This window comes from Tinamus guttatus, unplaced genomic scaffold (genome assembly GCF_059628265.1).
Source record: "Tinamus guttatus ecotype Peru unplaced genomic scaffold, ASM5962826v1 Tinamus_guttatus_pri_ptg000903l, whole genome shotgun sequence".
Lineage (NCBI taxonomy): Eukaryota > Metazoa > Chordata > Aves > Tinamiformes > Tinamidae > Tinamus > Tinamus guttatus.
This window is the reverse complement of record NW_028289437.1, coordinates 137,428-165,128: the sequence shown is the minus strand read 5'-3', so window position 1 is coordinate 165,128 and position 27,701 is coordinate 137,428. Positions and strand designations below refer to the sequence as shown.

General features: G+C 52.6%; 1 protein-coding gene across 1 annotated transcript in view; it reads left to right on the top strand.

The window, feature by feature from the left end:
• LOC148591243 (maestro heat-like repeat-containing protein family member 1) overlaps positions 1-8,428 on the top strand; it is a 69,230-nt gene extending 60,802 nt beyond the window's left edge. Inside the window, exon 6 of the mRNA XM_088537938.1 lies at positions 8,310-8,428. Coding sequence (XP_088394064.1) covers positions 8,310-8,428 — 119 coding nt within the window. The remainder of the gene's footprint in view (positions 1-8,309) is intronic.
• The last annotated feature ends 19,273 nt before the right edge of the window (positions 8,429-27,701 follow it).

The window sequence follows — 27,701 nt, the reverse complement described above, 5'->3', positions numbered from 1 at the left end:
AGCCCGTCCCCAGCCATGGGCCAGCGCTGGCCTCGCAGCTGCTCTGCCAGCAGGGACCTCCCAAGGAACTGCCCAGCCAGGCGCCTCTTGCTGGCCTGCCCGGGACTCAGCAAAGAGCAGAGCTCACGGTCACGCTCACAGACATGGATGGACCTGCTAATGCCTGGTGCTGTCCAGTCAGGAGCACAGACAATGTGACCCCCCTCCCAAGCAGTAGCAGTGCCATGTGCCTGCTGCTGGCCTCCCAGGTGCTTGCAAACATTGCTGTAGGTGACACTGCTTGACCAAAGAATTTGAACTAGATCATCTGCAAAGCTCCTTCCAAACTCAACCATTCTGTGATTCTATAAATGGTCTCCACTGGAATACAGCAGCTTTTTGAGCTGTAGGGATCTGCCTGTCCCTCAGCTTTATTGTGAGTGCTGCTCTAGCAGGATAGAAGGCATCCAGGGTCATTAGAGATGACCAAGGAAATTCCTGACCTGGCCTCCCACTGAAGCTCTATCTCCAGTGATTCCATTAGGACCTTTATGCCAGGAGCTTGCAAGCAGACTGTGTGCATGCTTAGCCTGGTAAGGGGAATCCCACCTGCCATGTATTTGTGGAGTTCATGAGTTAGCTGAATCCTTCTCCAAACCTGGCGCTTCTGAACAGACATGTGGAACCCCAATAAGCCATCTGACTAAGTCATCTGACTCGTATATGCACCATGTATCAACAAGCTGCCTTCTTATCCCTGTCTGGGTGTCCTGCCTAGTTAAGAGATGTGAATCAGGACTTCCCGTGGGACATTTCTAACTTTGGTAGATAATCATTGTCTGATGAAATAAATTGCAACATTGGAATCTGTATCCCTCTACTCTTTAGAGAAGGAAAACAAGTGACTCTACTTGATGGAACATATCCCAGAGGGAGGAATCCAAAGGGACAGAGTAATTCATGAATTCAGCTGGGCCGCAGCTCGTGGCAACCTGTCAGCACTGCCCAGAGACAGCCGAGTGCAGGAGCAGCTCCTGTGCCAAGAGCAGCAGGGCTGCGGGCACTGCCTGCTGCTGCGGACAGCAGAGGAGAGAGGACAGAGAGGTGAAAGGCAGCGTGGAGTGGGAGGACACAGGAGACCTCATGGTGGGAGCAATCTGTGACACGGTAAGTCACCAGCTGCAGGGTAATGCTGCTGAGGTTTCTGGAGGGGTCTGCAGCACCCCTCCAGCTGATGACTTTCTTTTTTGAGGATTGTTCTCCCTGCTTCTACTTTGCATACGAGGAGATGCTTCAGAACAGAAATTCCCTGTCCCACCATCACAAGGTCAGGGCATCATGGCTGCTTCTTCTGGAGCTGGTGCAAGACAGTGAAGGCAGTGTGGGCACACAGGTTCTTCAGAGCACTGTTCTTCAGAGCAGTGTCCATGCGCCCCAGGGTGCTGTGTGCCCGGGGCAGTGATTCTGTGAGGATCAGCACTCAGCCTGCCAGGGCGCTGCAGGGAGAAGCTCTGGGTGGGAGGAGAGATCCCCCCCGGGCAGGTTCATTCTCCTGCTGAGAGGCTGCTGTGTGGGGTCAGGGCTGCTCACAGCTCAGCCTCACCCACACAACATATCTGGAAGGGGCTTTTCAAGAGGACACTCTTGGGAAGCTTCTATGAAAGCGAAGGGAATATCCAGAGGCTAGGATTTTGTTTTGTATCCTTGACAAGGCAGCAAATGAATGGGACATTTTAGGTTTAGATGCCTGAAGGAGAGTTCTGCAGTGCTGCTCTGAGGGATCAATAGGTCTGCGAGGACCCCAGAATATTCCTCCAACTGCCTTTTCACCTGTGGGCAGCAGCAATATCCCCTTTGCAGCTCTCCTCATTCTCGTTGTGCTTAGTCTCACTCTGCTCTCAACGGGAAGGGCTCCAGGGCATTTCTGACCTCCTCTGCAGTCAGATTTCCAGAACAGCAGAGCTGCCTCTCTCCTACCATGTGCCCATTTCCCATTGCAAGGCACAGGGTCTGAGAACCACTGCCCTGGGAGTCCACACTGTCTGGGAGGTGCAACCTGGGGACGGTGCTGCTCTGTCTCTCTGTCCTCCCTTGGCAGCAGTCACAGTGTTTCTCCTCGTTTCCCTGCCTCTCCTTTCTGCTCTGGTCCTGGCAGTCAGCTGGGGCTTCAGCTACAAATTCAGATACTCACCCTGAGGTCCTGCCATGGAGGTGTCTGAAGAGGGGCAATGTACCCAGGGTGCTGGGCAGCGTCATTGGAGGGGCTGCAAAGGGGTTGACTCTCCCTTTAGGAGACCCTGTGGCTGTGAGGACACGCGACTGTCTCTGTCGTCCTGCTGGGGTTGTGAGCTGCCCTGCATAAGTAGACTCAGTGCACAGTTTTTCCCATGTCAGTAGCAGCGTCCTGTTCTCTCCATCATGTATCCACCTTGAGCTAACAGGGAGAGTAAAGTTAAATGAGTGCTTTGAAACCAGTCTTCTGTGATCACAACAGAATCCAGGGTTGTCCACTGGGAACAAGACAGATGGACTCAACAGCACTCCACACTGTTCCCTCAGCAGCAGAGAGCCCATTTCCGTCTCCAGTCTGCTTAATGTTCACATTTGCAAGAATAGAGAAATCTGTCTTTATTTGCATTCCAATAAAGACATGCAAAGAACCTGATGAGATATCGTGACAGAATCTAAAAACCTCCAAAATAAGTAATTCCAAAACAAAATGCTAAAAACCTCTGCTGCACCCCAAACTCCTTGGAAGTGTATGTGGGAATATTAAAAGACTCTTTATATTAAAGGTGGATGTCCTGTGACATCAACTCCGAAAAGGAGGGATATCAAGAACCAGTCCTTTATACACATTGGTGTAGAGTAACTCAGGCTACGGCTCCTACCAGAACACTCAGGTGGAGCAGAAACCGAAGAGCTGACTGAAGGTGATAGTGAGAAGAAGAAATTACTGAGAGTTGGGACGAGGTTGAGAAGCATTTCTGTGAAAAATGGTAAGATTATTTCAGAGAAAATGCTTCTAAACTATTATTGTGTATTCTTCCCTACACAGTTTTCCTGGGCCCAATAGAACAGATGTCCAACAGCAGCTCCCTCAATGAGTTCCTCCTCCTGCCATTCTCAGACACGCGGGAGCTGCAGCTCTTGCACTTCTCGCTCTTCCTGGCCATCTACCTGGCTGCCCTCCTGGCCAATGGCCTCATCATCACAGCCGTAGCTTGTGACCACCACCTCCACACCCCCATGTACTTCTTCCTCCTCAACCTCTCCCTCCTCGACCTTGGCTTCATCTCCACCACTGTCCCGAAATCCATGGCCAATTCCCTGATGGACACCAGAGCCATTTCCTACTTGGGATGTGTTGGTCAGGTCTTAAGTTTTACTATTTTCATATCAGCAGAGTTTTATCTCCTCACCATTATGGCCTATGACCGCTACGTTGCCATCTGCAGACCCCTGCACTATGGGATCCTCCTGCACAGCAGAGCTTGTGTCAGAATGGCAGCAGCTGCCTGGGCCAGTGGCTTTCTCAATGCTCTCCTGCACAGTGGGAACACATTTTCCCTGCCACTCTGCCAAGGCAATGTGGTGGAGCAGTTCTTCTGTGAGACCCCTCAGATCCTCAAGCTCTCCTGCTCACACTCCTACCTCAGGGAAGCTGGGATTATTGTGCTTACTAGCTGTTTATCCTTTGGGTGTTTCACTTTCATTGTGGTGTCCTACGTGCAGATCTTCAGAGCTGTGCTGAGGATCCCCTCTGAGCAGGGCCGGCACAAAGCCTTTTTCATGTGCCTCCCGCACCTGGCTGTGGTCTCCCTGTTTGTCAGCACAGGTGCATTTGCCTACCTGAAGCCCCCCTCCATCTCCTCGCCATCTCTGGATCTGGTGCTGGCTGTTCTGTACTCGGTGGTGCCTCCAGCCCTGAACCCCCTCATCTACAGCATGAGGAACAAGGAGCTCAAGGATGCCATTAGGAAAGTGATTTCATGGACCTTTTTAAGCAGTGGTAATTTTTCCACATCTCTCCACAGATGGCTCTTTCTGTATCCCATAACTGGTTTGAGCATTGTTTCTTCATGTTATTTTTATTGACTTTTACTAGTGATAATAAATGTTATGGTGTTGCTACACAACTACTTGTATTCATTCCCCTTTTTACGGTATCTGCTCTGTCTCACCTGATACCCTAAATTGTGTTGAATGCTGGACAAGGACTGGCTCCCTAACAGTGTCTCTGTAATAAAGTAATTTCTATCAGTACAGTGCGTGAAAGCTGGGCTTTTCCTCCAAAGCTGGTGTCAAGAATAGGCCCAAGGACTTGCACCCCTCAAGGCCCTGCTGCACAGGATTCTCCATGGGTTCAGTAACACAGAGCTCAGAATCATGTAATGATCTTTCAGAGACCAAGGGCTGGTTTGAGAATTCCCCTATCAGAGTCCAAGGATAGTGGAGAGGCTGAATGGTCATGGATTTACACATGCACAGCTCTCCTATGTATTAAGGCACAGTGTCAGATGGCTGTTCTCATGGAGGGGAAGCTGGAGGTGTCAGGAGAGCACAGAGATCCTCCTGGGACAGCATATCCCTGGGATGGACTGTGAGTAGAGCCTCATAAAGGGAGAGGTCCTCGAAGATGGAGTTTCTTAGAGGTAAAGCACTGGGTATTCGCAGACAAAAGAGGACTCTGCAGTATCAGGAGAGGCAGAGAGGACTCAACTGTCAGGAAGAAGGGAGAACGGAGAGCCCTCTGGGTCACCATCTATCAAATACCAGGGGCAGGATGTATAGGCACAACTGGACACAACGAGCACCCTTGGAAATGCTCTGCAGTCCAGGTAACCTGGACTGTGCATTCATCTGCAGTCCCCCAGAGGGATTAGAGGTCGTGATACCCATTTGGTTGGGTCTGACTCCTACCCCTGGTCACAGGGGCAGTGAAATGTCACCCTTAGCCACTTTATTCCCCCATCTCACCCCTCCATATTCTTCCCAGCTCTGGATCTCTCTGTACTGGCCATTCTGTACTCAGTGGTGCCTCCAGCACTGAACCCCCTTGTCTACAGTGTGAGGAACAAGGAGCTCAAGGAGGCACTGAGGAAACTTCCTCAATGGGTACAATGTCAGTGCCAAGAACTGTCCTGTGTGCAGTCACTTGTCATTCACATGTACTTGGCATGAAACATGTGCTCTTCATTTATTTCTTTATGAATTTCTACTCTTACCTTCCTGATAAAATAATAATAAATACTTATTTAAAATATATATAAAACACAACAATACAGCAGGAACAAAAGGCTGACTAGGGAAAATATGGGTCTGCTGCTAAATGGGCCAAGAGCCCTGGTGAGAGAAGACACAGAAAAGGCCACCTTTGCCTCAGGCTTTAGTGCTAAGAGTGACCCTCAGGAATCCTAGGCCCTGGAGACCGTGGAGAAATGGAGAAAGGAAGACTTTCCCTTGCTGGAGGATGATCTGAGTAGCGCTCACTTCAGCAAACTGGACACCCACAAAACCATGGGCTCTGAGGGGACTCTCTTGCACTGTTCAGTGCCCACGTCTGACAGAGCTCCATGAACTGAAAGAAATCGAGTCCCTCCAGTTACACTGCTTGTACCTCTGGCCCTCGGCAAGCGACCTTCACACATCAGAGACTCTCTGAGCACCGCCTGATAGATGCAAAAAGGGGCTCACATTGGAATGCTGCATTTATAACTGCATCTCGCACTGCTTTCATGCCTCCTGATGGTTAGCTTGCTTCCCTTTACCCCTTCTCTGTTTGTCACACTGCACCACTGGATGTGTCATGATCACGTCTCAAAGTGCACAAGTGGCAGTTTCTCCTCTGGTGTTATTCCTGTGTTTCACACCTCAGACCACTTCACCTGCAACCTGCATGGTCAAAGTGACAACTGGGAATAGAGGAAGCTGAGTCCAAGGAAGGACCTTGCTCTACCTTGCTTGGTCTTGTTACAGGCATTGCCTGGTTCAGGCTGGGCTGCTTTTTCTTGGAGAGCAGCAAGAGAAGAGGCATCTTTCCCTTCTTTCAAAAGTCATCAGGCAATAATTTGCATCCTGCTTGTAACACACACTTGCTACTCAGGGCCATAAGGGCAGGGGGCTTGGGGCATGCAAAGGAGCACGATGAGAAAGAAGAGCACCGGCACAGCTCAGCACTGGAACTGAGCTCTTTTTCTCCTTGGAAGGTGGTTGGGAGGGGGGATTAGCGGGTGGTGTCACAGTCACCCACGGGATGGAAAGCCATGCTGTCACACACGGCATGCGGCCCTCTCTCTACAGTCCTGCACTCCTGCCTTTCACAGCATGGGGATGTGTGTGCTGAGAGGGATTTCTGGCTGAAAATGAGCCCCGGCAGGATGAAGAGGGTCACAGGGGAAGAGGACTGCTGCTTCCAGGGCTTGTCTGAACCTACAGCAGCTCGTGGATGTTACTAAAGCACAGTTGAGCCACGAGACACTGAACAATCTTGACCTGCAATCAGAACAAAACCACAAGGACTGCTCCTGCTCTTTGTCCTCCTTGAGCCTGGCAAAAGAAAAGACAGTTTTACTTGCCACCAATGCCCACTGAATTTTAAGTGAACCGGCTCTAAGGCAGGACCCGAGGTGACAAGATCCACACCTCCAGGCCATCTGCTGACTGCTATGTAGAGCCCAGGAATCAGGTTTGGACAAAAGAAAGGACAGGAAGCATGGAGCACTGGAGAGTTTTCCTTCTTTCTTTACACCACAGGATCCAGGAAGGAGGAATCTCTGACCCGACCAACAAACATTGCATGAAAACCAAGACACCCATTTACCAAATGAAGAGTACAGCAACACTTGCCTGCTCACTACCCTGCAGCAGGCAACTGCTGCCTGAGAGAACTCCAGGTGCAACTTGTGTCCTTAGTCACCTCTTCAGAGCTGGCTGGAAACACTTGTGGCCCCCTCCAACTGGTCTTGATTTGAGGGTGACCAGCTGCAGGAAGCAGCACCAGACCAGAAGTACAGCTGCCTTCAGAAATACTGTGGCCTGCAAGGCTGAAAATCAGAGGCCAACCTTGCATCCTGAGAGCTGCAATGGGCATCTGCAAAGAACATGGTGTTTTGCCAATTGACTGGGGCAGACGGGGCGACGGAAAGAACCAGACGCCACTGGAAAGAATGGTCTTATTTCACTGTTAATATTAAGGCAGTACAGAATGATACATTTCACAAAATAAACTTATTACAGACTGGTTTTAGCAACAGACAAAATAAGCAAGGTAATGCACCTAACCATTACTATATTAGAACAGTGATTAAAAGATACATCACCAATTGCCTAAATATGACATCATCTGTCATCATCATCCAGATCCGCACTCGCTGGGGAGTCCCTGTTGTGGCGAGGATTTGGAGAACCTTCCCGGCAACTGGGAGGTCTTACGTGGTGCATCCACCCGTGAGGTCTCCAAAACCGTGGCAAGAGTGACCATCTTTTATAGAGCCAAATCAGCAAATCATGATAACTTGCATTTTGTTTGTGAGCGGTGACATCTGATGTGCCATACTTTCCCTATCATGTGGGATGGGGGAGGGTGTGGGCAGCTCCCTTTACACATTTTTATGTTGTTCTAGAGCTTTTTCACAAGCAGCATCTCTGCCCTGTGAGTACTTGTTCTCCCTTCTTGTCCAGAAAAGCCAAAATATTTGATTTCAAGGGGGAACAAGTCAGCTTTTCTAGTGAAAGGCAAAGCAAGCACATCTCCAAGACTCTTTTCACTTGGTAGATCCAAGTTTGGCTTGCCCACAGGGCTTTAAAAATTTTGCTAGAGTGGGAGGAGCTGTGGACGGGAGCGCGGCTTGAGCAGGGCAAGCATAAAGGAAAAAGTGGTGAAGGGGCCTCTCCATATGAGCTTTGAAAGGGGGGACATGCACAAAGCAGGAAAGCAGAAATACAGCGTTTCCTTGCTCGACCTGGAGATAATCAATCTCATGCAGCAATCTCATGCAGACAAGAAGAAGCCTCCCCAGCCTTCAAGAACAAGTCCTCTGCCAAGCAACAGAGGAGTGATGTGCTTTCAGGGTCCGTTTTGCACGGTGGTGGACGTGGGGCCGCGGGCAGCAGCGTGGGGTGAGCATGTCCCAGTTTGTCATCTCACCAGGACTGATGCCACCTCATGGGCTTCTGTGAGCTCACAGCCAGATGCCCTTTATCAGCCCACACGGCCGCAGCCGCCCTTAGTCCGCTGCAGGGACCTGGCTGTGGCTTCACGGCTCACTGGCCCTAGCGGACGTGCTCCTCTGCATTCTGGGTGCCGTCTTTTTGCCCAATTGGCAAAGAGCCCCTGCCTAGCAAGGAGCAAGTGATTGGCAGCTACCGGTTTGTGCCCAGCAATGGGCCCAAGAAGGGTTGCCCCGTGGCGAGCGTGCCGCTCCAAGTCACGGGCAGCCGCAGCTGAGCGGGACTCTCTGCTGCTGCTGGGGGCCCAGGTGACCGGGGCTGTTGGCAGTGCGGTGGGCGAGCTGCCCGCCACCAGGAGCCAGGAAACCAGCAGTGTCGCTGGTAAGTGTGCGCCACAGAGCCCTTTGGCTTGACTCTGCCTCAGTGCTAAGTCGGCTACGCCGCTGCTTCGGGTCCCCTCTGGGAGGCTCCACGTCTGTCCAACCCATCTCACCTTGCCCAGGCCAAGCGGCCCTCAAATAACAATGCAGTCATGTTCAGAGAGGGAATTCTGGAGACACCACATGTGCTACCTACAAATGGCATGTCCTTGTGCGGTCTGGTGGCACAGCCGAAGTGCTGCTCCGGAGTGGGGCTCAGGACATTCCTCCCGAGGGCACAGGGCTACACGCGAAGACCCTGCTCATGGCACCGTAGCAGCCAGACCTCACTTCCCTCTGCTTTGCTGTCTCAGGGAGGATGTTCCACCTTCCGGAGCGCCTGGCCATGCTGCTGACGGTTTTATGGAGCTGGCTTCTTGCGTGTCTTTCGGCCATGTGAGTATCATCCCTTCTGCCCCTCTGGAGCACAGAAGAGCCCTTTGCTTTGATTTCAAGGGCAAGCTGGTCTGCTATCCATCTGCTTGTCCGTGTGTCTCCACGCTTTGCCTGGAGCCCTGGCTGCCAGCAAGCTCTGCCTGTGCTGATGGAGGCAGCTCACGGAAAGCAGGGGTGTGCTGCCCCCAGCTTGAAACTTGCCTAACCCACACAACTCCCCCTTTTCTAGGCAAAAATCCATCTGCAAGAAGAGGAAGCTCTTCGGAATCCTCATGGCGCTGATCCCTGTGGCTCTTGGTGAGTCTTTGTGAGCAAAGAGCTGTCAGCTTTGCTGTTCTGCACTCCAGGGAGCTCCAGGCGTGCTCTCCGCAGTCCAGGGACTCACCCTCGCCCTAGGCCATGCTCCAGATGCTCTCGGCATTAGGAAGCGCCACCCCCTTGGGCACAGAGCTCCCTCCTCCTGTGCAGCTTCCCTCTTTGGTTGGCATGTGCAACCTCGCGTGGCCCAACGCCTCCCTCAGGATGTCCAAATCAAAGCTAGGCTCCTCATCTCCCACCCGTGCCTCCAAGTGTTGCAACACGGGGGAACTGTGCCAAGCCTGCAGGGCTGCAGCCATGTCTCCCGCATGCCACTGTGCCTCTCTCTGCAGCATTTCCCTACCGCCTCCCTACCACAAAGCTCTTGGCACCCATGGTTGGCAGGAAGCACCAGGCCTCTAGCAATCCATTATCATTACTCTAGCGGTCATTACCAAGACCATTACCATTAATGGTAATGACCAAGGTCATTACCATTTTTTGGTGCTCCGAATTGCAGTCGCTCTTTATTGGCCCGTGAGTCCTGAGAGTCTCCATGGCTGGACGACGTGGGCACAGGACAAGCCACAGGTCAGTCAGTGCGGGACAGGCGCCTCCTGCAAAGGCCACTCAAGGCCCAAGCGCTCCGGAGACTTGCAGAGCGAAGCTCTGCAAGTTTCCCTCTGCCAAAGGCATGCAACAGCTTCTGCTGGGCCTTCCTCCTGAAGGCTCCCTGCGAAGCCCCACAGCTCTCCCAGGATTTCTGTTCATGGAGACCTTTTGCCTTCCAGGAGATCTTGAAATTGTTTACACCAGCACCGGACCCAAAGGCCAACGGGTGAGACGCTTGCTGGCGCAGGTCTCGTGGCACGCACTAGTGTCAGCGGAGCGTGCGCCGCTTGCCCTCCCAGGCCGTCTCTCTTTTCCTTGCCTCTGGTTTTTGTTTAGGCTGGAGGGAGTGGGGAGGGGAGCACCACAACATCAAAAGGGCACAAAGCAAAAGGCACTAAGCACGGGCCTCTCTCCTCTTCTCCGAGCTCGCACGTGCTCCTGGCAGGGGTGACACCTCGCTAACAGCTGCTGCTCCTGTCTGCAGGGACTTGCTGAATAGGCTGCAGGAGCAAGACAGGGAGATGCAGCTTCTCAGGGAGGAGCTGTCTCTCCTCACCAGGCAGCTCGGACATATGAAGCAGGTGATGCTCCATTTTGTACCTGAAGCCTTGCATGGGCAGACTTTGTTGCCTTCTTGCTTGGGCTGACTCTGCTTAATGCAAGGAAACCTAGTCTCTGGAAGTTACCTGAATGCATGGGGATGCTCTAGAAGCATTTCCTGCCTGCCTTTCCTGCACCTATGCCTGGCCCTCCTGCTGCTGCAAAGTTTTCTGCAGCGGCACCTGCTCTTGCCTTTTGCTCTGCTGTGTGGCCTTGTTCAGAATCAGCCTTGCCTCTGTTGCTTGCTTTAAGAATGGGCCGCTCGTAGCTCGTAGCTCTGGCCTGGCCCCGGGAGCAGTGGGGAGACACAGGCGCCCTCCTGTGCCCAGTTGGCCCTGGCAGGGCCTAAGTCCATCTGCAGCCTGAGCGCGGAGGAGGCTGGAGAGACGGCTGGGGTACCTGGCTTATGGGGCACAAGGCTTGCAGACAGGCACATGCTTGCCGAGGGCTCGTGCTTCTCCTCAGGAAGCCCTGGGCCTTTGGGCTCTAGCCACAAGGTCTGCATTGGCCTTGTGGACACAGGCTCTCCCCTGACATCTGTGCTAGGACTCAGGAGTCGTGCAGCACTGCCTGCTGATGTGGTCCTTTTCTGTGTTCCCTTGTGTCTTTGCCAGCAAGTGCAGCAAATGAGGGAGGCCATGGTTGCGGAGCCTGCAGGACATGGCTTGCCGATGGCAGACTGGGCCCTGCAAACCTCAGGTATGGCGCCACGAAGGCAAGGGTGCCAGGGCTGTGCTCGTGTATGGCACTTTCCAAAGGGTGCTGTGCTGCAGGCTCTGCTCAGCAGTGCCCACTCCGATGCCGTGAGCCATGGGAAGGGGCTCAAGAGACAGGCGGTCACAACTGCCGCCCTGTGCCGCCTTCGCGTCCTTTGCTGCTGCCTCTGGCACCGCCCTGCCACATTTCTGTGCTGACATAGGTTCTCCTGCTTTGTACAGCATTGCCCTGGGGATCAAGCGGGAAGGGCTGCCCTGTCCTCTGCTGCCCACACAGCAGGCCCTGCGCTTTGCTCTGCTCTCCTTCTCACTGGGATGAGCCCTTGCTGTCTGCCCCCACCTGCAGAGCTCTCCTTTCCTGGCTCTGTGGGAGATAAGCCGAGGCTGCTCTCAAGGAATCCCCTTCTCCTAGGCAGCAGAGCCCCTCACAAGGGATGTAACTGCATGCAACAGTGACAGGCACAGCTGGCACGCAGGCTCACAAAGACCCCTTGAGCACCAAGCGTGCGTGCCCCACGGTGAGCACATGGGTCTCCTTTCAGGTGCCACGATTGATGTGCAGAGAACCTCCAGCAATGCCGCACTGACAGAGAATTGGCTCTGCAGCGTATTTTGGCTGCTCTGCACCACCAACCCTCCCGAGACTATTCTAAAGGTATTGTAGCAGAAAAACCACATCCTTGCTGCCCGAGTTGCTTCCTCTGAAGTGGCGGAAGAGCAAGGCCCAGGGCATTGGCCCTCCTTGCAGCACTCTCGCTCGACTCCCTGCCATTGCTCATGCTCCTGGCACCTCAAGGCTGACTTGCTGGAAAGCAGCGCTCCCCTCTGCGGCAGGACTCACATGAACTCATCTGTGTGGCCGCAGCATGCCCACAAGCCTTGTGGCCCTGGCTCACAGCTGGGGGAAGCCGTTTTTCCCTACATTGTCCGCTTGCCTACCTGCTCTCTGACAGTGCCTTGAAGGATGTTTCTGTGCCCGGGCCCAGAGTCAGCTGCACGCTAGCCCCTCTTCCATGCCCTACCCGGCTTCCTTTTGTAAGCAACACTGAGAGTGCACTTAAGCAGGTGGGGAAAAAGGCCTGCTGCTTCTGCCCCTTGCCTCCCACCCACGGGGCAGCAATACGAGCCAGTGACAAAGGGTTGCCATCTTCCTGCCTGCAGGAGCAGGAGCAGGTGCTGTTGCTGGCACTCCTTCACCATTCATTGCTGTTGTCTTCTGCTTTCAGACGGACCTCACTCCAGGACAGTGCTGGCCCTTCCAAGGCTCTCAGGGCCACGTGGTCATTAGGCTGCCTGCACCAGTCTGGCCCACTGCTCTCGCTGTGCAGCACATTGCAAAAGCACATTCACCCTCTGGCAGTGTCAGCAGTGCCCCCAAAGACATCGCTGTCTCGGTAAGCGCCTGTCGTGCAGAGCCGCCTGCCAGCTGGCTGTGGGGAAAGGGCTGAGCAGGGGCTGTCTTGTCCCTGTCCCCCTGCTAGGAGAGGCTACGCACTGCACCCTGCTGAGCCCGGCACTGTCCTAAGGGCACCTTTCAAGCCCTGGGCTGCCTTTGGGCTCTCAGGATGTGCAGTGCTTTGTGGACAAGCCTCTGAAGGGAGGGCTGCAGGCAAAAAGGCCCTCGGGAGGGGCAGCTGCGTCGCAGCCCATGGGCAGGCTGCTGCTGCAAGCGAGGGTGAGGGCAGGGACGGGGCATCCCGGGCCCTGAGCGCGCTGCACCTTTGCCCTTGCTGGCGTCACGCCTCACGTGCTGCCCTTGTGCTTGTCTCGCAGGGACTGGACGACGAAGGACACGCCACTCTGCTCGGCACCTTCGTCTACGACATTGAAAGAGAGGTCCTGCAGCTCTTCCCACTGATGGTACGGCAAGGGTGTGCAGACGACACCGGGGAGAAAGGCGGCTGTGTGGGCAAGTCTGTGGCAGAACGAGGGCCCACAATGGGTGGCTGTAGGGGCAGAGCATGCTGAGCCCTGGATGAGAGGGACACGTGCCACTGCAAAGGCTGAGCAGAGACCAGCTGTGTTAAGGAAAGTGAAAGCAGATGGCAAACAGGGCCAAGGCATGGGCACCCACATCCCCGGAGCTCCCCAGCTGCGCCCATCGCTTTTGGCAGAGCCAGTGGTGCCTGTGGTGCTTCACCCGCAGGGAGCCTGTGCTCTGTCCAGAAACGTGGGTGTCTGACAGGAAAACGCAGTGTGCAGCATCACTGAGCCTCAGGTTTCCACAGGTGCTCTTGCCACCTTCCTGAGAGCAGGAATTTGCTTTTGAGCTGCAGGGGAGTCTTTGCGAGCCCGAGGAAAGGAGGGCCAAGAGGGAGTAGGAAGCTCCCTCTCTTGAGAACGTTGGCCTCATTTCCTGAGCACAACTGTGGCTTAAAAAGGATCTATGCTGCTTGCTCTTGTTGCTCTTTATGTCCCAGTAATGCTGTTTCTTTTGCTTACTTTCTTGTTGCAGAGTCATCATCACAATGCGTTTCAGTACATAAAAATCCAGGTGGAGAGCAACTGGGGAAATCCGGACTACACCTGTATCTATCGAGTGCAGGTGCATGGAAAAAGAGCATTGCAGCACTAATGCTGCTGGCTTTTCTTCAAAAGAATAAAAGAAAGAAAAGGAGAAAAGAAAGAGTGTTGTGTCTCTTGTGTTTGGGGTGGAGCAGGGCATTTCCTAGGTGCTCTCCAAAGGAGCAGGTTGGTCTGTTCTTGCTGTGGACGGGAGTGCAGCTTGAGCAGGGCAAGCATAAAGAGAGGAGAGGTGAAGGGGCCTCTCCGTATGAGCTTGGAGGACACATGAGCTTGATGGACACGTGCAAAGCAGTAAAGCAGAAAATACAGCGTTTCCTTGCTTGGCCAGGAGATAGTGTCATACAGCAATCTCATGCAGACAAGAAGAAACCTCTCCAGCCTTCAATAACAAGTTATCTGCCAAGCAACAGAGGAGTAATGCGCTTACAAGGGGGACTTCGACTGTGTGTCTTGCTGCCCAGCAGTTCTGTTCTTTGCCTGTTTGTTCTTCATTGCACCCCTGCTCCACAAGGATTGGTCCCAAAACAAACGGACGGCGCCATGCTAGGAAATGTGTTGAAGCTTGGAGCAGCCCTTTCTCTCATAGAGAGAAAAGAGTGCATGTGAGCTGTGTGCAGGATGCTGGAGGGAGCATCTGTGGGAAAAGGAAACCTTGTGGTAATCTTTTCCTCACTGCTCTTCTTCCCTCTTGTAGGAGCATCTCTTGCTGGAGAAAAAAAATGTCCTTTCAGCTCCAGAAAGGGGAAGCTCTTCTTGCCCTCGGTGCAGAGCGTGAAGTCAATGGGAAATCCTTGGGCAAGCATCTGTCTCAGGACCCATCACCTGAAGCCACAGATAGTGGTAACGCCAATGGGATGTGGAACAAACTCTTCCTCATGGGTGCCTGGTTGCCAGCTCTCACTTGCAAAGCTTTAGCCTCTGGAGGCAAGGAGTGAGTTGTGAGTGGTTGGGACTGCAGCTCTTTTTTGGACTTTCTGTGACTTTTTAGGTGTGTGGTGCCATATGTTGCCTTGGGCAAAAAGGATATGTTTTCCTTGTGGAGGGACATCAGGACATGCTCGTGTCCCTCTCACCTATGAATCCAGAAGCGACTCTCAGGGAGCACTCAGGACGCACAGGTTCATGCTGTAGTCATTCAGTGTTGCCTGACAAGACAAGCATTTTGTGGCCAATCTCTTTGTGTGCTTTTATGTTGAGCATTTGCTGTGCCAGCCCCTGGCATGGGACATTGCTGGCCTTCAAGGAGAGCCCGCCATATTAAAAGCCTCAAAGAAGCAAGCTGCAGGGGTTCATCCTGCTTGGTCTGGGTACAAGCCCATAGCAGTGCTCTTGCAGTCCCAGGAGAAGCCTCCTGATGAGCTCCCAGAGTTAAAAGTTCTTTGCTACGTAAACCTTAACATATTGATGCTTGATTTCTTTTTCCCCATAGGAGCTAAGCAGCCTGGTCTATCGCTTCGGGTCGCGCTGGTGTCGGTTCTGGCTCGGGGCTGGGGCGGTGCTGTGGTCCCACCGCGCACTGGACGCGATGTGGCTCTCCGCGGGGACCCTCTGCCTGGCGACCGCGGCGAGGAGGCCAACCATGAGCTTCATTCCTTGGGGGGAAAAAAAATAATAAAAAAAGTAATCATCCTGAAAAGACCTTAGAAACCTTTTAAGATAACCAAGGTGACACTTACAGGGAGAGTTTGTATCATTTTAATGGCTTATGTACATCAAAAATAATGTTTGACATGGGGTGTTTTATCTGTAACTGCTTTCCGGTGGGCAATGGGAGTTAGGTGTGACACACGCTCCAGGGAAAAGTGTAGAGTTACCATTGAGGGGCTTTTAAAGCAAAGCAGTGCTTAGAAATCATGTTTACTTTGTACTTAATTACATCAGCCATTTGCATAGCCCAAAATGGTTAAAGATTTTTTCTTATTATTATTTTTTAAACAACCTAAGGGCAAAACCTTGGGAATCACCAACTTGCGCAGTTCTAAAGGGGGTTACGTGTCTGTGCTGTCTACATCCCAGTGCTGTTACCACTCCTAAGTGAACAATTTCAGGTGGAAAAGCTCGTTGATTTTAATGCATCTTTCAAAATCTGCCACCTCCCTGCGTTCTTCCCAGGCAGGGCTCTTCCCAATGGGATGTTCCACACTGTCGAGGCAACAGAGGGCCCATCGGATACAGACCCAAACCCTGCTCTTCCAGGGAGCCCTGCCCTGGAGCCCTGCTTGTTGTGCAGCCCAGTTTCCACACAGCAGAACTAGAGGGGTTTTAGTTGCTTACACTGGTTGTGTGCTAATAAACAAACCCCTCCTTTATATGTTGCTCCTCATTTGAAAGTTTGTCAGGAGTGGTTGAACCTGGGTGCCCTATGGAGGTGCTGAAGTTTTTTCCTTGGAAAAGCTGAACAGGTTTTCCTGCTTACTTCGTCTACAAGAAAAGCTGAAGGGGAAACACTAACTTTGAAAGATTTTTTTTAATGTGTTGTTTTTCTGAAAGCTGCTTGTAGGTGCAGAAGTGGATCAGCATTTACCAGCTGTTAGTTGCCCCTCTACCAGTCAGGAGAATTTTAGAACCAAAGTGCCTCAGTCAGGCAGAAATTCCTTCTCAGCTGACTGTACATGATTCAGATAAATATATTTGAATGTCCTTCTTTTCTCAGAAACCATCATTAAGACAATATCTCAATGAAAATACGTCATCATCAATGGAAGAAATGATTCCATCTCTTTCAGATACATCATTGTCCTCAGACATGCTTCCACCCTTTTCCTTTGTGATGAAATTTAACTTTACCAGGTAATATATTCCTATGTTTCCTATGTCTGGTCATTTAATACCTTCAAAAAGGAAGTGTAATAGTATATACAGTGAACAGCATGGCCACGTAAGGATTCCTGCTTGGATTCTGGCTGATCAGTCATGCCCTGCGGGGTGGGGAGAGACCACAGCATGGCCTTGGAGAAGAAGGGCCTTGTAGGAGAGAAATCACCAGGTGCCAAAGCCTTATCTGAAAGGTGTCAAATCTCTGGGCAAATAATGCAAAGGAGAGACTCCAGCATCTTCCTGCTGGTACATTTGGCTTCTGCAGGCAGTGGCAGTGAAGAGTTTCCTCCGTGGAGGCGCTGGAGCCTCCAGTGCCCGGTCAGAGCTCTAGGCTGTGATGCACAAGTGTCTGCAAATTCTAGGAAAGTTCTGTGGTGCCGAGCCACAGGCACTCGCAGCCCTTGGTGTGCAAAGGAGAGCCCAGCGGCTCCTGCTCTCGCAGTGCAGGAGGGGAGGCTGCAGGGGAGAGCAAGGGGCACAGCCTTGCCTCTTGCCGCAGAAAAGTTTCTCAGCATGGGAGCTGGCTTGGCTGCTGTAGCCAGAGCACCGCAGCAGCCTGCTCCCCATCATGGGCTTGGCCACAGCAAGGGAAGCCGTCGCTGCTGAGGGGTCAGCACTGGGGCCTGCCCTCAGGAGCCCTTTCTCATACCTTCTCCAGGAAGAACCTTGTCGAGACCACAGTGCTCTTACTCCATCACTGACATTTTGACATGAGGGACTGGTAGGAGATGCGAAGGCAGGGGGTAGCCTCAGCTGCAATGACCATGAGTCGGTGGAGTTCAGGATCCAACAAGGAGGTGGCAGGGCTGTAAGTAGACTTGCAAAGATGGACTTCAGTAGGGCCAACTCTAGCCTCTTCAGCGACTTCTTCAGGAAAATCCCACGGGCTAGAGCTCTAAAAGGAAGTGGGGGCCAAGAGAGCTGGTTAGTTTTCAAGTGGACTTCCTCCACGCTCAGCATCCCTGTGTGTAAGAAGTCTGGCAGAGGGGGCCAGAGACCTGCGTGGATAAGCAAGGAGCTTGTGGCAATGATCAAGCAGAAGGCGGCGGTATACAGAATGTGGAAGAAAGGACAGGCCCCCTGGGAGAAATACAGGAACAGAGTGAGGGAATGCAGAGATGCTACAAGGAAAGCTAAGGCGCGTTTGGAATGCAATCTGGTGTTTTCTCTCTTTTTCTCCTTGGAAGGTGGTCGGGAGCGGGGATTAGCGGGTGGTGTCACAGTCATCCACGGGATGGAAAGCCATGCTGTCACACACAGCATGTGGCCCTTCCTCGACAGTCCTGCACTCCTGCCTTTCACAGCATGGGGAGGTGTGTGCTGAGAGGGATTCTGGCTGAAAATGAGCCCCAGCAGGATGAAGAGGGTCACCGGGGAAGAGGACTGCTGCTTCCAGGGCTTGTCTGAACCTACAGCAGCTCGTGGATATTACTAAAACACACTTGAGCCATGAGACCCTGAACAAACTTGACCTGCAATCAGAACAAAACCACAAGGACTGCTCCTGCTCTTTGTCCTCCTTGACCCTGGCAAAAAGAAAGACAGTTTTACTTGCCACCAGTGCCCACTGCATTTTAAGTGAATAGGCTGTAAGGCAGGACCCAAGGTGACAAGATCCACACCTCCAGGCCATCTGCTGACTGCTATGTAGACCCCAGAAATCAGGTTCAGACAAAAGAAAGGACAGAAAGCATGGAGCACCGGAGAGTTGTCCTTCTTTCTTTACACCACAGGATCCAGGAAGGAGGAATTTGTGACCTGACCAAGAAACATCACATGAAAACCAGGACACCCATTTACCAAATGAAGAGTACACTAACACTTGCCTGCTCACTACCCTGGAGCAGGCAACTGCTGCCTGAGAGAACTCCAGGTGCAACTTGTGTCCTTGGTACCTCTTCAGACCTGGCTGGAAACACTTGTGGCCCCCTCCAACCGGTCTTGATTTGAGGGTGACCACCTGCAGGAAGCAGCACCAGACCAGAAGTACAGCTGCCTTCAGAAATACTGTGGCCTGCAAGGCTGAAAATCAGAGGCCAACCTTGCATCCTGAGAGCTGCAATGGGCATCTGCAAAGAACATGGTGTTTTGCCAATTGACCGGGACAGACGGGGCGACAGAAAGAACCAGACACCACTGGAAAGAATGGTCTTATTTCACTATTAATATTAAGGCAGTACAGAATGATACATTTAACAAAATAGGCTTATTACAAACTCTGGTTTAGCAACAGAGAAATTAGGCAAGGTAATGCACCCAACCATTACTATATGAGAAAGAGAATAGTGGTTAAAAGATACATCACCAATTGTCTAAATATGTTACTGTCATACAGATCCACAGTCACTGGAGAGTCCCTGTTGTGGCGAGGATTTGGAGAACCTTCCCAGCAACTGGGAGGTCTTACATGGTGCATCCACCCGTGAGGTCTCCAAAATCGCAGCAAGAGTGTCCATCTTTTATAGAGACAAATCAGCAATCATGATAACTTGCATTTTGTTTGTGAGTGGTGACATCTGATGTGGCATACTTTCCCTATCATGTGGGATGGGGATCTACTCAGAGCCCAGGCCTTGGATGGGAGGGTTCCCTTCAAGGTCAAAAACAGCCCCACAAGAGCTTAAAAAAGCTACAGTTTAATGAGCCTCCGTGCAAGCTGGCATGAGCAATTCTACAGGCGAGTGTTGTGCACTGCAAAGGCAGTGCCGTATTCATCTCTAAGTCAACCCCGACTCGGGCCTGTCATTCAGGCCCTGGCACTTCAGTTCCTCATGTTCCACTCTGTCGTGACACACCAGGTTATATTCGTCCCCACATTGTGGGGCTGCCGAGAGATTTCCTTGGTAGTGGGAAGCAGCATGAAAAGAGGAAACAGGACCAAAACAGAGCTTGGGAAGCTCAGATTGGGCAATAGGATGGAGAAATATCACTTGAAGGGTAGAGCAGTGGTGCTACAGGGCACCCAGAGCGAGTCTGTTACCACCAATGGCTTTGTGTTTCAAGAAACGGCCACTGAGGATGGAAAAGCTCTCAATGAAGGGAAGGAGAACCTCTTGTGAGAACTTGTTGGGGAAGCAGATTGGGTGTCTATAGTCTGCAGGGACACAGGAGCAGGTCTTGGATGACCTGTGCTAGAGATGGCCAAGGGCGCTGCCAAGGCCCCAACAGAATGGAGGTCTTTATCCTCTTGACTATGGCTGTTGTGTCTGTCACCAAGGCCTACCAGGAATCATCAGGACTTCTTGGCCCCCTTTATCCTTCTGAAGACCCTGGGAGGTGTCGTGTGTTTGTCCTGCACTCAACACTGCACACCCTCACCCAAACACTGATGCCAGGGAGAGACTTGGGCATAGAATCATAGAATCATAGAATCATAGAATGCTTAGGGTTGGAAGGGACCTCTAGAGATCATCTAGTCCAACCCCCCTGCATACGCAGGGACACCTAGAGCACGTGGCACAGGACTGCATCCAAGCGGGTTTTGAAGATCTCCAGAGAAGGAGACTCTACAACCTCTCTGGGCAGCCTGTTCCAGTGCTCTGTCACCCTCACTGTTAAGAAATTTTTCCTTAAGTTCCTATGGAATTTTTGATGTTTCAGTTTCCGGCCATTTCCTCTAGTCCTATCAGTGGCCACCACTGAAAAGAGACCATCCCCGTCCTCTGCACTCCCTCCCTTGAGGTATTTATATACACTGATTAGATCCCCTCTCAGCCTTCTCTTCTCCAGGCTGAACAGGCCCAGCTCCCTCAGCCTCTCCTCGTAGGGCAGATGTTCCAGGCCCCTGATCATCCTCGTAGCCCTGCGCTGGACTCTCTCCAGCAGCTCCACATCCCTCTTGTACTGTGGAGCCCAGAACTGGACACAGTACTCCAGATGCGGCCTCACCAGGGCTGAGTAGAGGGGCAGGATCACCTCCCTCGACCTGCTGGAGACGCTCTTCTTAATGCAGCCCAGAATTCCATTGGCCTTCTTGGCCACGAGGGCACACTGCTGCCTCATGGTCAACTTATCATCCACCATGACACCCAGGTCTTTCTCTGCAGAGCTGCTCTCCATGCATCATCTCCATGCATCACATGGAGGAAAGGATCTCCCTTTCCAGGGTTTCTCTGCCTGTGCTTGGCCATTTTCCTTGATAAAACACATCAATGGTCTATTCAGCATCAGAGCCACATGAGTTTTTCTTCTACCTATCTATTACCAATGATTATGTTTTTTAACTTTAAACAGTCCCTGGGGAGTTGTTGTAGTTAATGGCCTCACTGGGATCCATTAATGCTCTACAAATCTTTAGGGTTTCCTTCTGGTTTTGACTTCTTCACTGGTTTCTTCAATCTCCTTTCAAAGCTGCAGTTCATGGACTCAGTTCCAAATAGTGCATGGAGCTCATTAAAAAGAAAAAAGCTCTGATAAACTAGGACTCTCCCTGCTATTTCCTTCAAGTATCCATGGCTAATTGGAGAGGTTTCAGGAGTGTAGCTTAAAGATGAAGACAACAATAATATACAACTATTTAATCTTTTTAAGGTTTTGCATTATTATTCCAAAGAACAGGTGATAGCACACTGCCAATTCACAGTCATCCAGACTGACTCCTAATAAAGTCAGGAAACGCAGGAAAACCAGTGTCCCAGAGATCAGGCACTGTATGCACAATTTTCCTTCCCATCTCCCCTGCCCTGCCATTTCTCTCATCAGCCTCTTGGGAATTTAAGTCACTCTTGCTGAAAGCTAGCCTTAGTCCACCTAAGTCTGCACTCAATGTTATATCTCACCTGCCCCAATTCCCACCTCCTTTACTTAGACAACTGGCTGCAAACAGGCATAGGAGGATCTTGTTTTAGTTACAAGGAAACAAACAAACAAAAAAAGCAAAGTATAGTTTCATGGAAAATAATGACACTCTCTGAATGTGTGCTAAGTCCATACAACCCTTACATACAGTTAGGACTTGGCTAATGGGGCAGGCTACATAGAGACAGAGCAAGCTTTAACCTCCCTTAAAGGGCAAACCAGCCGCTGGGTCTCTGAGTGAACAGAGTATCAGGAGGAGTCACAATGTGTCCAGATGGTGTCCTAAGGCGATGTTAGAAATAGTCACTTTAACAGGATATGTAGGAATGGGAGACTTAGGTAGGAGAACAGCAGAAGGGAGAGAATGTGCCAAGATGCCCAGCCCATAGAGCTGGGCTCACAGCATCACTGATGAGCTGCCACAGATTTAATAAGCAATGCAAAGAAGTCCTTCCTTTGGCTGTGGCTTTCCGTGACTCGGAAAGCCACATCTCTGACAGGATTCCAGGGAGATAGGGTTTTTCTTTGCTAAGATGGTCCCCAGGACTCTGCAGATGCCTGTGGATCCCAGGCTGTGGCAGTAGCTGCTCAGGGCTGGAGGCTGCTGCAGGAGTCCTGCCTGAGGGTCCCACCTTGCTTGGGAACAATGTGGCAGCCAGGACTCCTGGGGCTGGGGCTTCCCCGAGCCCCAAGGCTCCCGTGGGGCAGCTCCAACCCTTGTGTGGGTGCTGGGGGCAGAAGGACAGAATCCAGGGCAGGTTTCCCTGGCACTGGCTGCCCCTCTTCTCCCCCACGCCGGGGTGGGCAGTGCTGGCTGAGCCCAACACAGCAGCTCACACAGCCCCCCAGGCCCCCACACCAGCACCCCCAGCACCAGCACCAGCACCAGCACCAGCACCAGCACCAGCACCAGCACCAGCAGCCCCGAGCTGGGCTCCCCTCCCTGCCCCGGCCCCGCACAGCCCCCAGCACAGCCAGGAGCCCCGCGGGGCCTCACAGCCAATGGCTGCGCTGGGCACGAGGAGGTCACTGCTGCCGCAGCCCCTGATAGGCCAGCTGCAGGGAGAGGGCGTGGCTGCTGCTTGGGAGGTCCCCGCTGCGGGCAGAGCTGATTGGGCAGCAGCAGGGCTGGCTCTGCCTGGTGACTGTGAGGTCACCGCTCCCGCAGCGCCTCATTGGGCAGCAGCCGGGCCCTGCAGGGCTCTGCGCTGCTGAGATCATCTCCGCGGAGCAGCTGCTGAGCCCGGGCTGGGCTCCTGGCGGGGAAGGGCTGGGGAGGCCATTGCTGCCCTGGAGGGCAGGGCCAGAGAGCTGGGCGGGACGGCGCTGTGACGTCATGTCTTTGTGAGTGCCTGATTGGCCGGCAGCAGGCAGGCAGGCGTGGGCGGTGGGTGGGGGGTCTCTGTGGTGAGAGGAGCTGAGAGGGCAGCAGTGGTTCCTGTGTGGGGAAGGGGGTTGAGGAAGCTGCTGTCTCTGAAGGCCACAGGCAGCAGCAGGGATGTGGTGGGTTTGCACCTGTGAGGTCACCTCCATGTGAGCAGCTGGGTTTGGGGTTTAGGCTTTTGGGTTGTGATCAGTGGCTCAGAGCCTAGTTGGAGACCTGCAACTATTGGTATCAGGAGTCAGTCAAAACCTGTCCAGTTTATTAGTCGGTGACCTGAAGGGGCAGAGTCTACCCTCACCAAGTTTTCTGAGGATAGAAAAGTGGGAGGAATGGCTGATAGTCCAGAGGTCTGTGCAGGCTTTACGAGGGACCTGGACAGCCTGGAGAGTTGGAGGCAGAGGAATCTCGTGAAGTTCAACATGGGCAAGTGCAGGGTCTTGCAGCTAGGGAGGAATAACCCCATGCACCTGGACGGGGCGGGGGGTTGACCTGTTGGAGAGCAGCTCCACAAAAAGGGACCTGGGAATCGTGGTTGGCAACAAATTGACCATGAGCCATCAGTGTGCCCTTGTGGCCGCTGATGCTGGTGGCTGAGGTCTGCTGGTACTCAGAGTGCCCCCACAATATTGCAATGGCAGGAGATGTCTTTGGTGGCCACTAGCTCCAGGCTGTGGTGTTTCACTGCGGGTGCAGGAATCGCCCTCCACTGCCCCTTTCCCGGGCCTCCTGGGTCCCCGCTGCCTCCCTGGGGATTGCAAAGCCCTCCTTTCCCTATGTGCACCTGGGTTTACTGCTCTACCTTCTGGTCCCTGCACTGTGAGTCATCCCTGTTTCATTAAAGCTGCACTCAGTGCCCACTCCCAGGCAAACCCTGTGCCTGGAGATCCCCTGGGGGTTCTCTCATCAGCACAGTCACGTGTGGGGCAGCCTGGCACAGGCAATGCAGAGACCATTGCCTGTCTGCAGTGGTCACTGAGAGATGACCCCTAGATTGAGGCTAACAGATCACCCTGGAATGCTGAGGTCATCCCCTGGATCTCATGGAGTTCACAAGGAGAAGAGCAGGCCCCTTTGTGGTTGCACATCCTTGGGCATGTTTTTCTGATTCTGGTTTCTAAAGAGGGGCCAGATTCAGGACCATCATAGGGCAGATCCCCTTTTATTATGGACATGTTATTCTGGAGTCCGGCTGTGGCTTAAGGGAGCCCAAGGACTGGTCCTGCCTGTTCTTACAGGGCACGTGGAAACACTAGCCTCTCTCTACCAGGTTATGAGAGTTCCTGGGCCATATCTGCAAAATAAAGCATGGAAGGACAGCACGGAAATGAGGAGGCCAACTCTAAATAAAGTCCTGCTGCCCTCCTGGAATGTGTCTTCAGGAAAGATGAACTGCCATGGGAAGGCTGCCTCTAGACTTTCCTTCAATTCACTCATGTTTTGTTTTGTGTGTTGGAGCTTTGAATGCAGCCATGGAAACATGTGGTGACATTTGGTTGCCATTTCTCTCATATTAGAGAGATTTGAGATGACACTCTAACCATAGGCACGAGAGCTGAGATCTCCTAAACAACACTGGACCCCTGGTCTCACCCCACCTGCTCTTGTCCCGCCGTGACTCTGTACCCCAGAGGTCCATTGGTGTCAGTGCTGGAAAAGACGCTGCAGAGGGAAACTCTCCTCCCTGCACTGGGCACATCCAAGGGAGCTCAAAGAAGCGGCTCAGAGAATCCCCCCTCTCTGCTAGTGAAGGGGGAAGCCTGGCTTCCTGCTTTATCATGGTCTATGTTTAAGTGCTAAATGAGAGATTCCTGTGCAGACGTGACAAAAACTAGGTATCTTTATTTTATTATTTATTATTTTAAGATGAATGTAAAAGAAAGAAGTAAAGGAGAAAGAAATTGATAAAATACAGCTTTGATGGCAGATATCCTGGTGAGTGAATGAAACAGTTGTTATCATTGACCTTGTACCCACTGGATGAGTTTCCTCAGTGCCTCCTTGAGCTCCTTGTTCCTCATGCTGTAGATGAGGGGGTTCAGGGCTGGAGGCACCACGGAGTACAGAATGGACACAACCATATCTAGAAGTGGGGAGGAGATGGAGGGGGGCTTCAGGTAGGCAAACAATACAGGAATGACAAACAAGGACACCACGGCCAGGTGTGGGAGGCACATGGAAAAAGCTTTGTGCCGGCCTTGCTCAGATGGGATCCTCAGCACAGCTCTGAAGATCTGCACGTAGGACACCACAATGAAAACAAAACACCCAAAGAGTAAAGAGGTACTAAAAACAATAATCCCAGCTTCCCTGAGGTAGGAGTGTGAGCAGGAGAGCTTGAGGATCTGAGGGATCTCACAGAAGAACTGCTCCACCACATTGCCTTGGCAAAGAGGGATTGAAAATGTGTTTGCAGTGTGCAGGAGAGCATTGAGGAAACCACTGGCCCAGGCAGCTGCTGCCATTCTGACACAAGCTCTGCTGTCCAGGAGGGTCCCATAGTGCAGGGGTCTGCAGATGGCAATGTAGCGGTCATAGGCCATGACTGTGAGGAGAGAAAACTCTGCTGAAAACAAGAAGACCATGAAAAATAGCTGGGCAGCACATTCTGAATAGGCAATGGCCCTGGTGTTCCACAGGGAATTGGCCATGACTTTGGGAACAGTGGTGGAGATGGAGCCAAGGTCGAGGAGCGAGAGGTTGAGGAGGAAGAAGTACATGGGGGTGTGGAGGTGGTGGTCGCAGGCTACGGCTGTGATGATGAGGCCGTTGGCCAGGAGGGCAGCCAGGTAGATGGCCAGGAAGAGCGAGAAGTGCAAGAGCTGCAGCTCCCGCGTGTCTGAGAATGGCAGGAGGAGGAACTCATTGAGGGAGCTACTGTTGGACATTTGCTCTCTCCAGTCATGTGGGACTGTCTAAAGAATAGAAGATATGGAGAAGTTAAGATAAACTTTTGAAGATGAAAGCCCTGAAGTCATTCAGTTGTCCGATACCATCCTCCATTACCTCGCTTTAGTAAGAGTATCTTAGTGCAGTTTATTTTGTTTATTTATTAGTCTTGTTCCCATCTGTCCTGTACGCATGTCTCCTTGAGCTAGAGAATCATTATGCTGCCTTCAAAGGAGACCAGTGTCTGCTGAGAGCAGAGCTGTGCAGTTTCAAAATGTCCATCTCCAAATTTCTCACCCTTTCTCCCCACACCTAAGGGAGATCTCCACAATCTCCTTCTAGCCAAAGACACACAGGGCTCATTTCAGCTGCTCATGGACAGCCTCCCACCACCACCTCCATACCCTCAGCATCTCGGCAGCGTCCTCACACATCGCTCAGATATCACAGATAGGCCATGAGACAGCAGAGCCTTTCTGGAGGGCAGGTGACAGCCTGGCAGGACACCACAGGGAAACAGCCAAAGGAACGTTAGCACTGAGGACAGGCTCTCCTTAAGGGAGAGTCAATGCAATTCCTAGGCTCACAGGCTGCATTTCCAGGAGCTCCACAGGACAAAAGGTGGCTTGAGAAACCTCACTCCCATGCAGACCCCTCTGTTCCACAACTTGTAGCATCGGTCTTTGAAATGCAGCTGAAAACATCCAGCTGCAAAAAGCTGAGAGCAAGAACACGAAAAGCATGGACGGGAGGGGAAACAAGGAGCAACACCATCAATGTGCTACCAAGGGAGGCAAGGAGAGGGACAGAGAGGCCTTCTGGAAAACTTTCACTTTACCGGCTGGGTATGTCACCTCTCCGCGGGGGACGTCGCAGGGCAGTCCCTCTTAGCCCTTTGGTGGGGCAGCAGGCAATGACCTGTGGCAGGAGAGCTGCCCCTCTCCTCTGCTGCAGGTCTGGCTGCAGAGGAGGCGGCTCCTGCCCTGCACCTCCTGCCCCTTCCCTGCCCATCTCTGCTGCCTGCAGCTGTCCCTGCCGGCAGCTCTTCCTCTATCCCAGTGCCCCGTCCCTGCCATTGCTCACAGATCCCATATCGTATCACCCTCTGTGTGCTCAGTTCTGCCCTGCAGAAACCTCTGGGCAATGTCCAGGGGCAGCTCTGCAGTTGCAGTTCCTAAGGAGCCGGTCACATGAGGTCCTGTGAGTCCACAAAGACGATATGGATGTTACCTGTAGGCTAAGATGGGCATGAAGCAGCTTGCTGAGGCTTCTCACAGACCTATTGATCTCTAGGCATGAAGATCTAGGACTCCCAGTTCCCTGCCAAAACAGAAAACTTGTTCCTTCATTCCCCCTGCAATATTAAAGAGGCGGAAAGAGCAGAGAGAGGAAGGAAAGCTCCTTCCCTTTCCGGTGGCCCTTCTGATCTTGCTCCCGTAAAGGACCCCTTGCACGTGCCCTGTGTATGAGCTGGAGCTGTGAGCAGACTTCACCCTGCAGCAGCCTCTTAGCAGCAGAATGAACCTGCCCTCACGGGTGTCTGTCTCCCCACGCTTCCTCGTAGCGCTGTGGGGAGCACCCTGGGCAGTGCTGCCCCTCGCAGGCTGCAGAGTCACTGTCCCGGGCACACAGCACCCTGGGCCTAGGGGATGCTGCTCTCAATCACAGCCTGTGCAGAGCTGGGTGCAGAGCGCAGCTTCACACCCCTGCGTCTTCCCTGCGAGAAGGGAGCAGGATGCCCTGTCCCTGTGAGCGTGTGGCAGGGAATCCCTGCTCTGAAGCATCTCCTCCTCCTGCCATGTCCTGGATACTCCAGGAGAGAGACCTTTAAAATCTCGATCCATAATTACATGCATCGAGTTCAGAAGAGACCTCCAGGAACATCAGCAGCTTTGCCCCACTCACCGTGTCAAGGGCTGGAAAGGTTTCTCCCGCAACAAGCTCTCCTCTCTCCTTCACACTGCCGTTCCCCTCTCGCTGCCTTCTCTCCTCTGCTGTCCGCAGCAGCAGGCAGTGCCCGCAGCCCTGCTGCTCTTGGCACAGGAGCTGCTCCTGCACTCGGCTGTCTCTGGGCAGTGCTGCCAGGCTGCCACGAGCTGC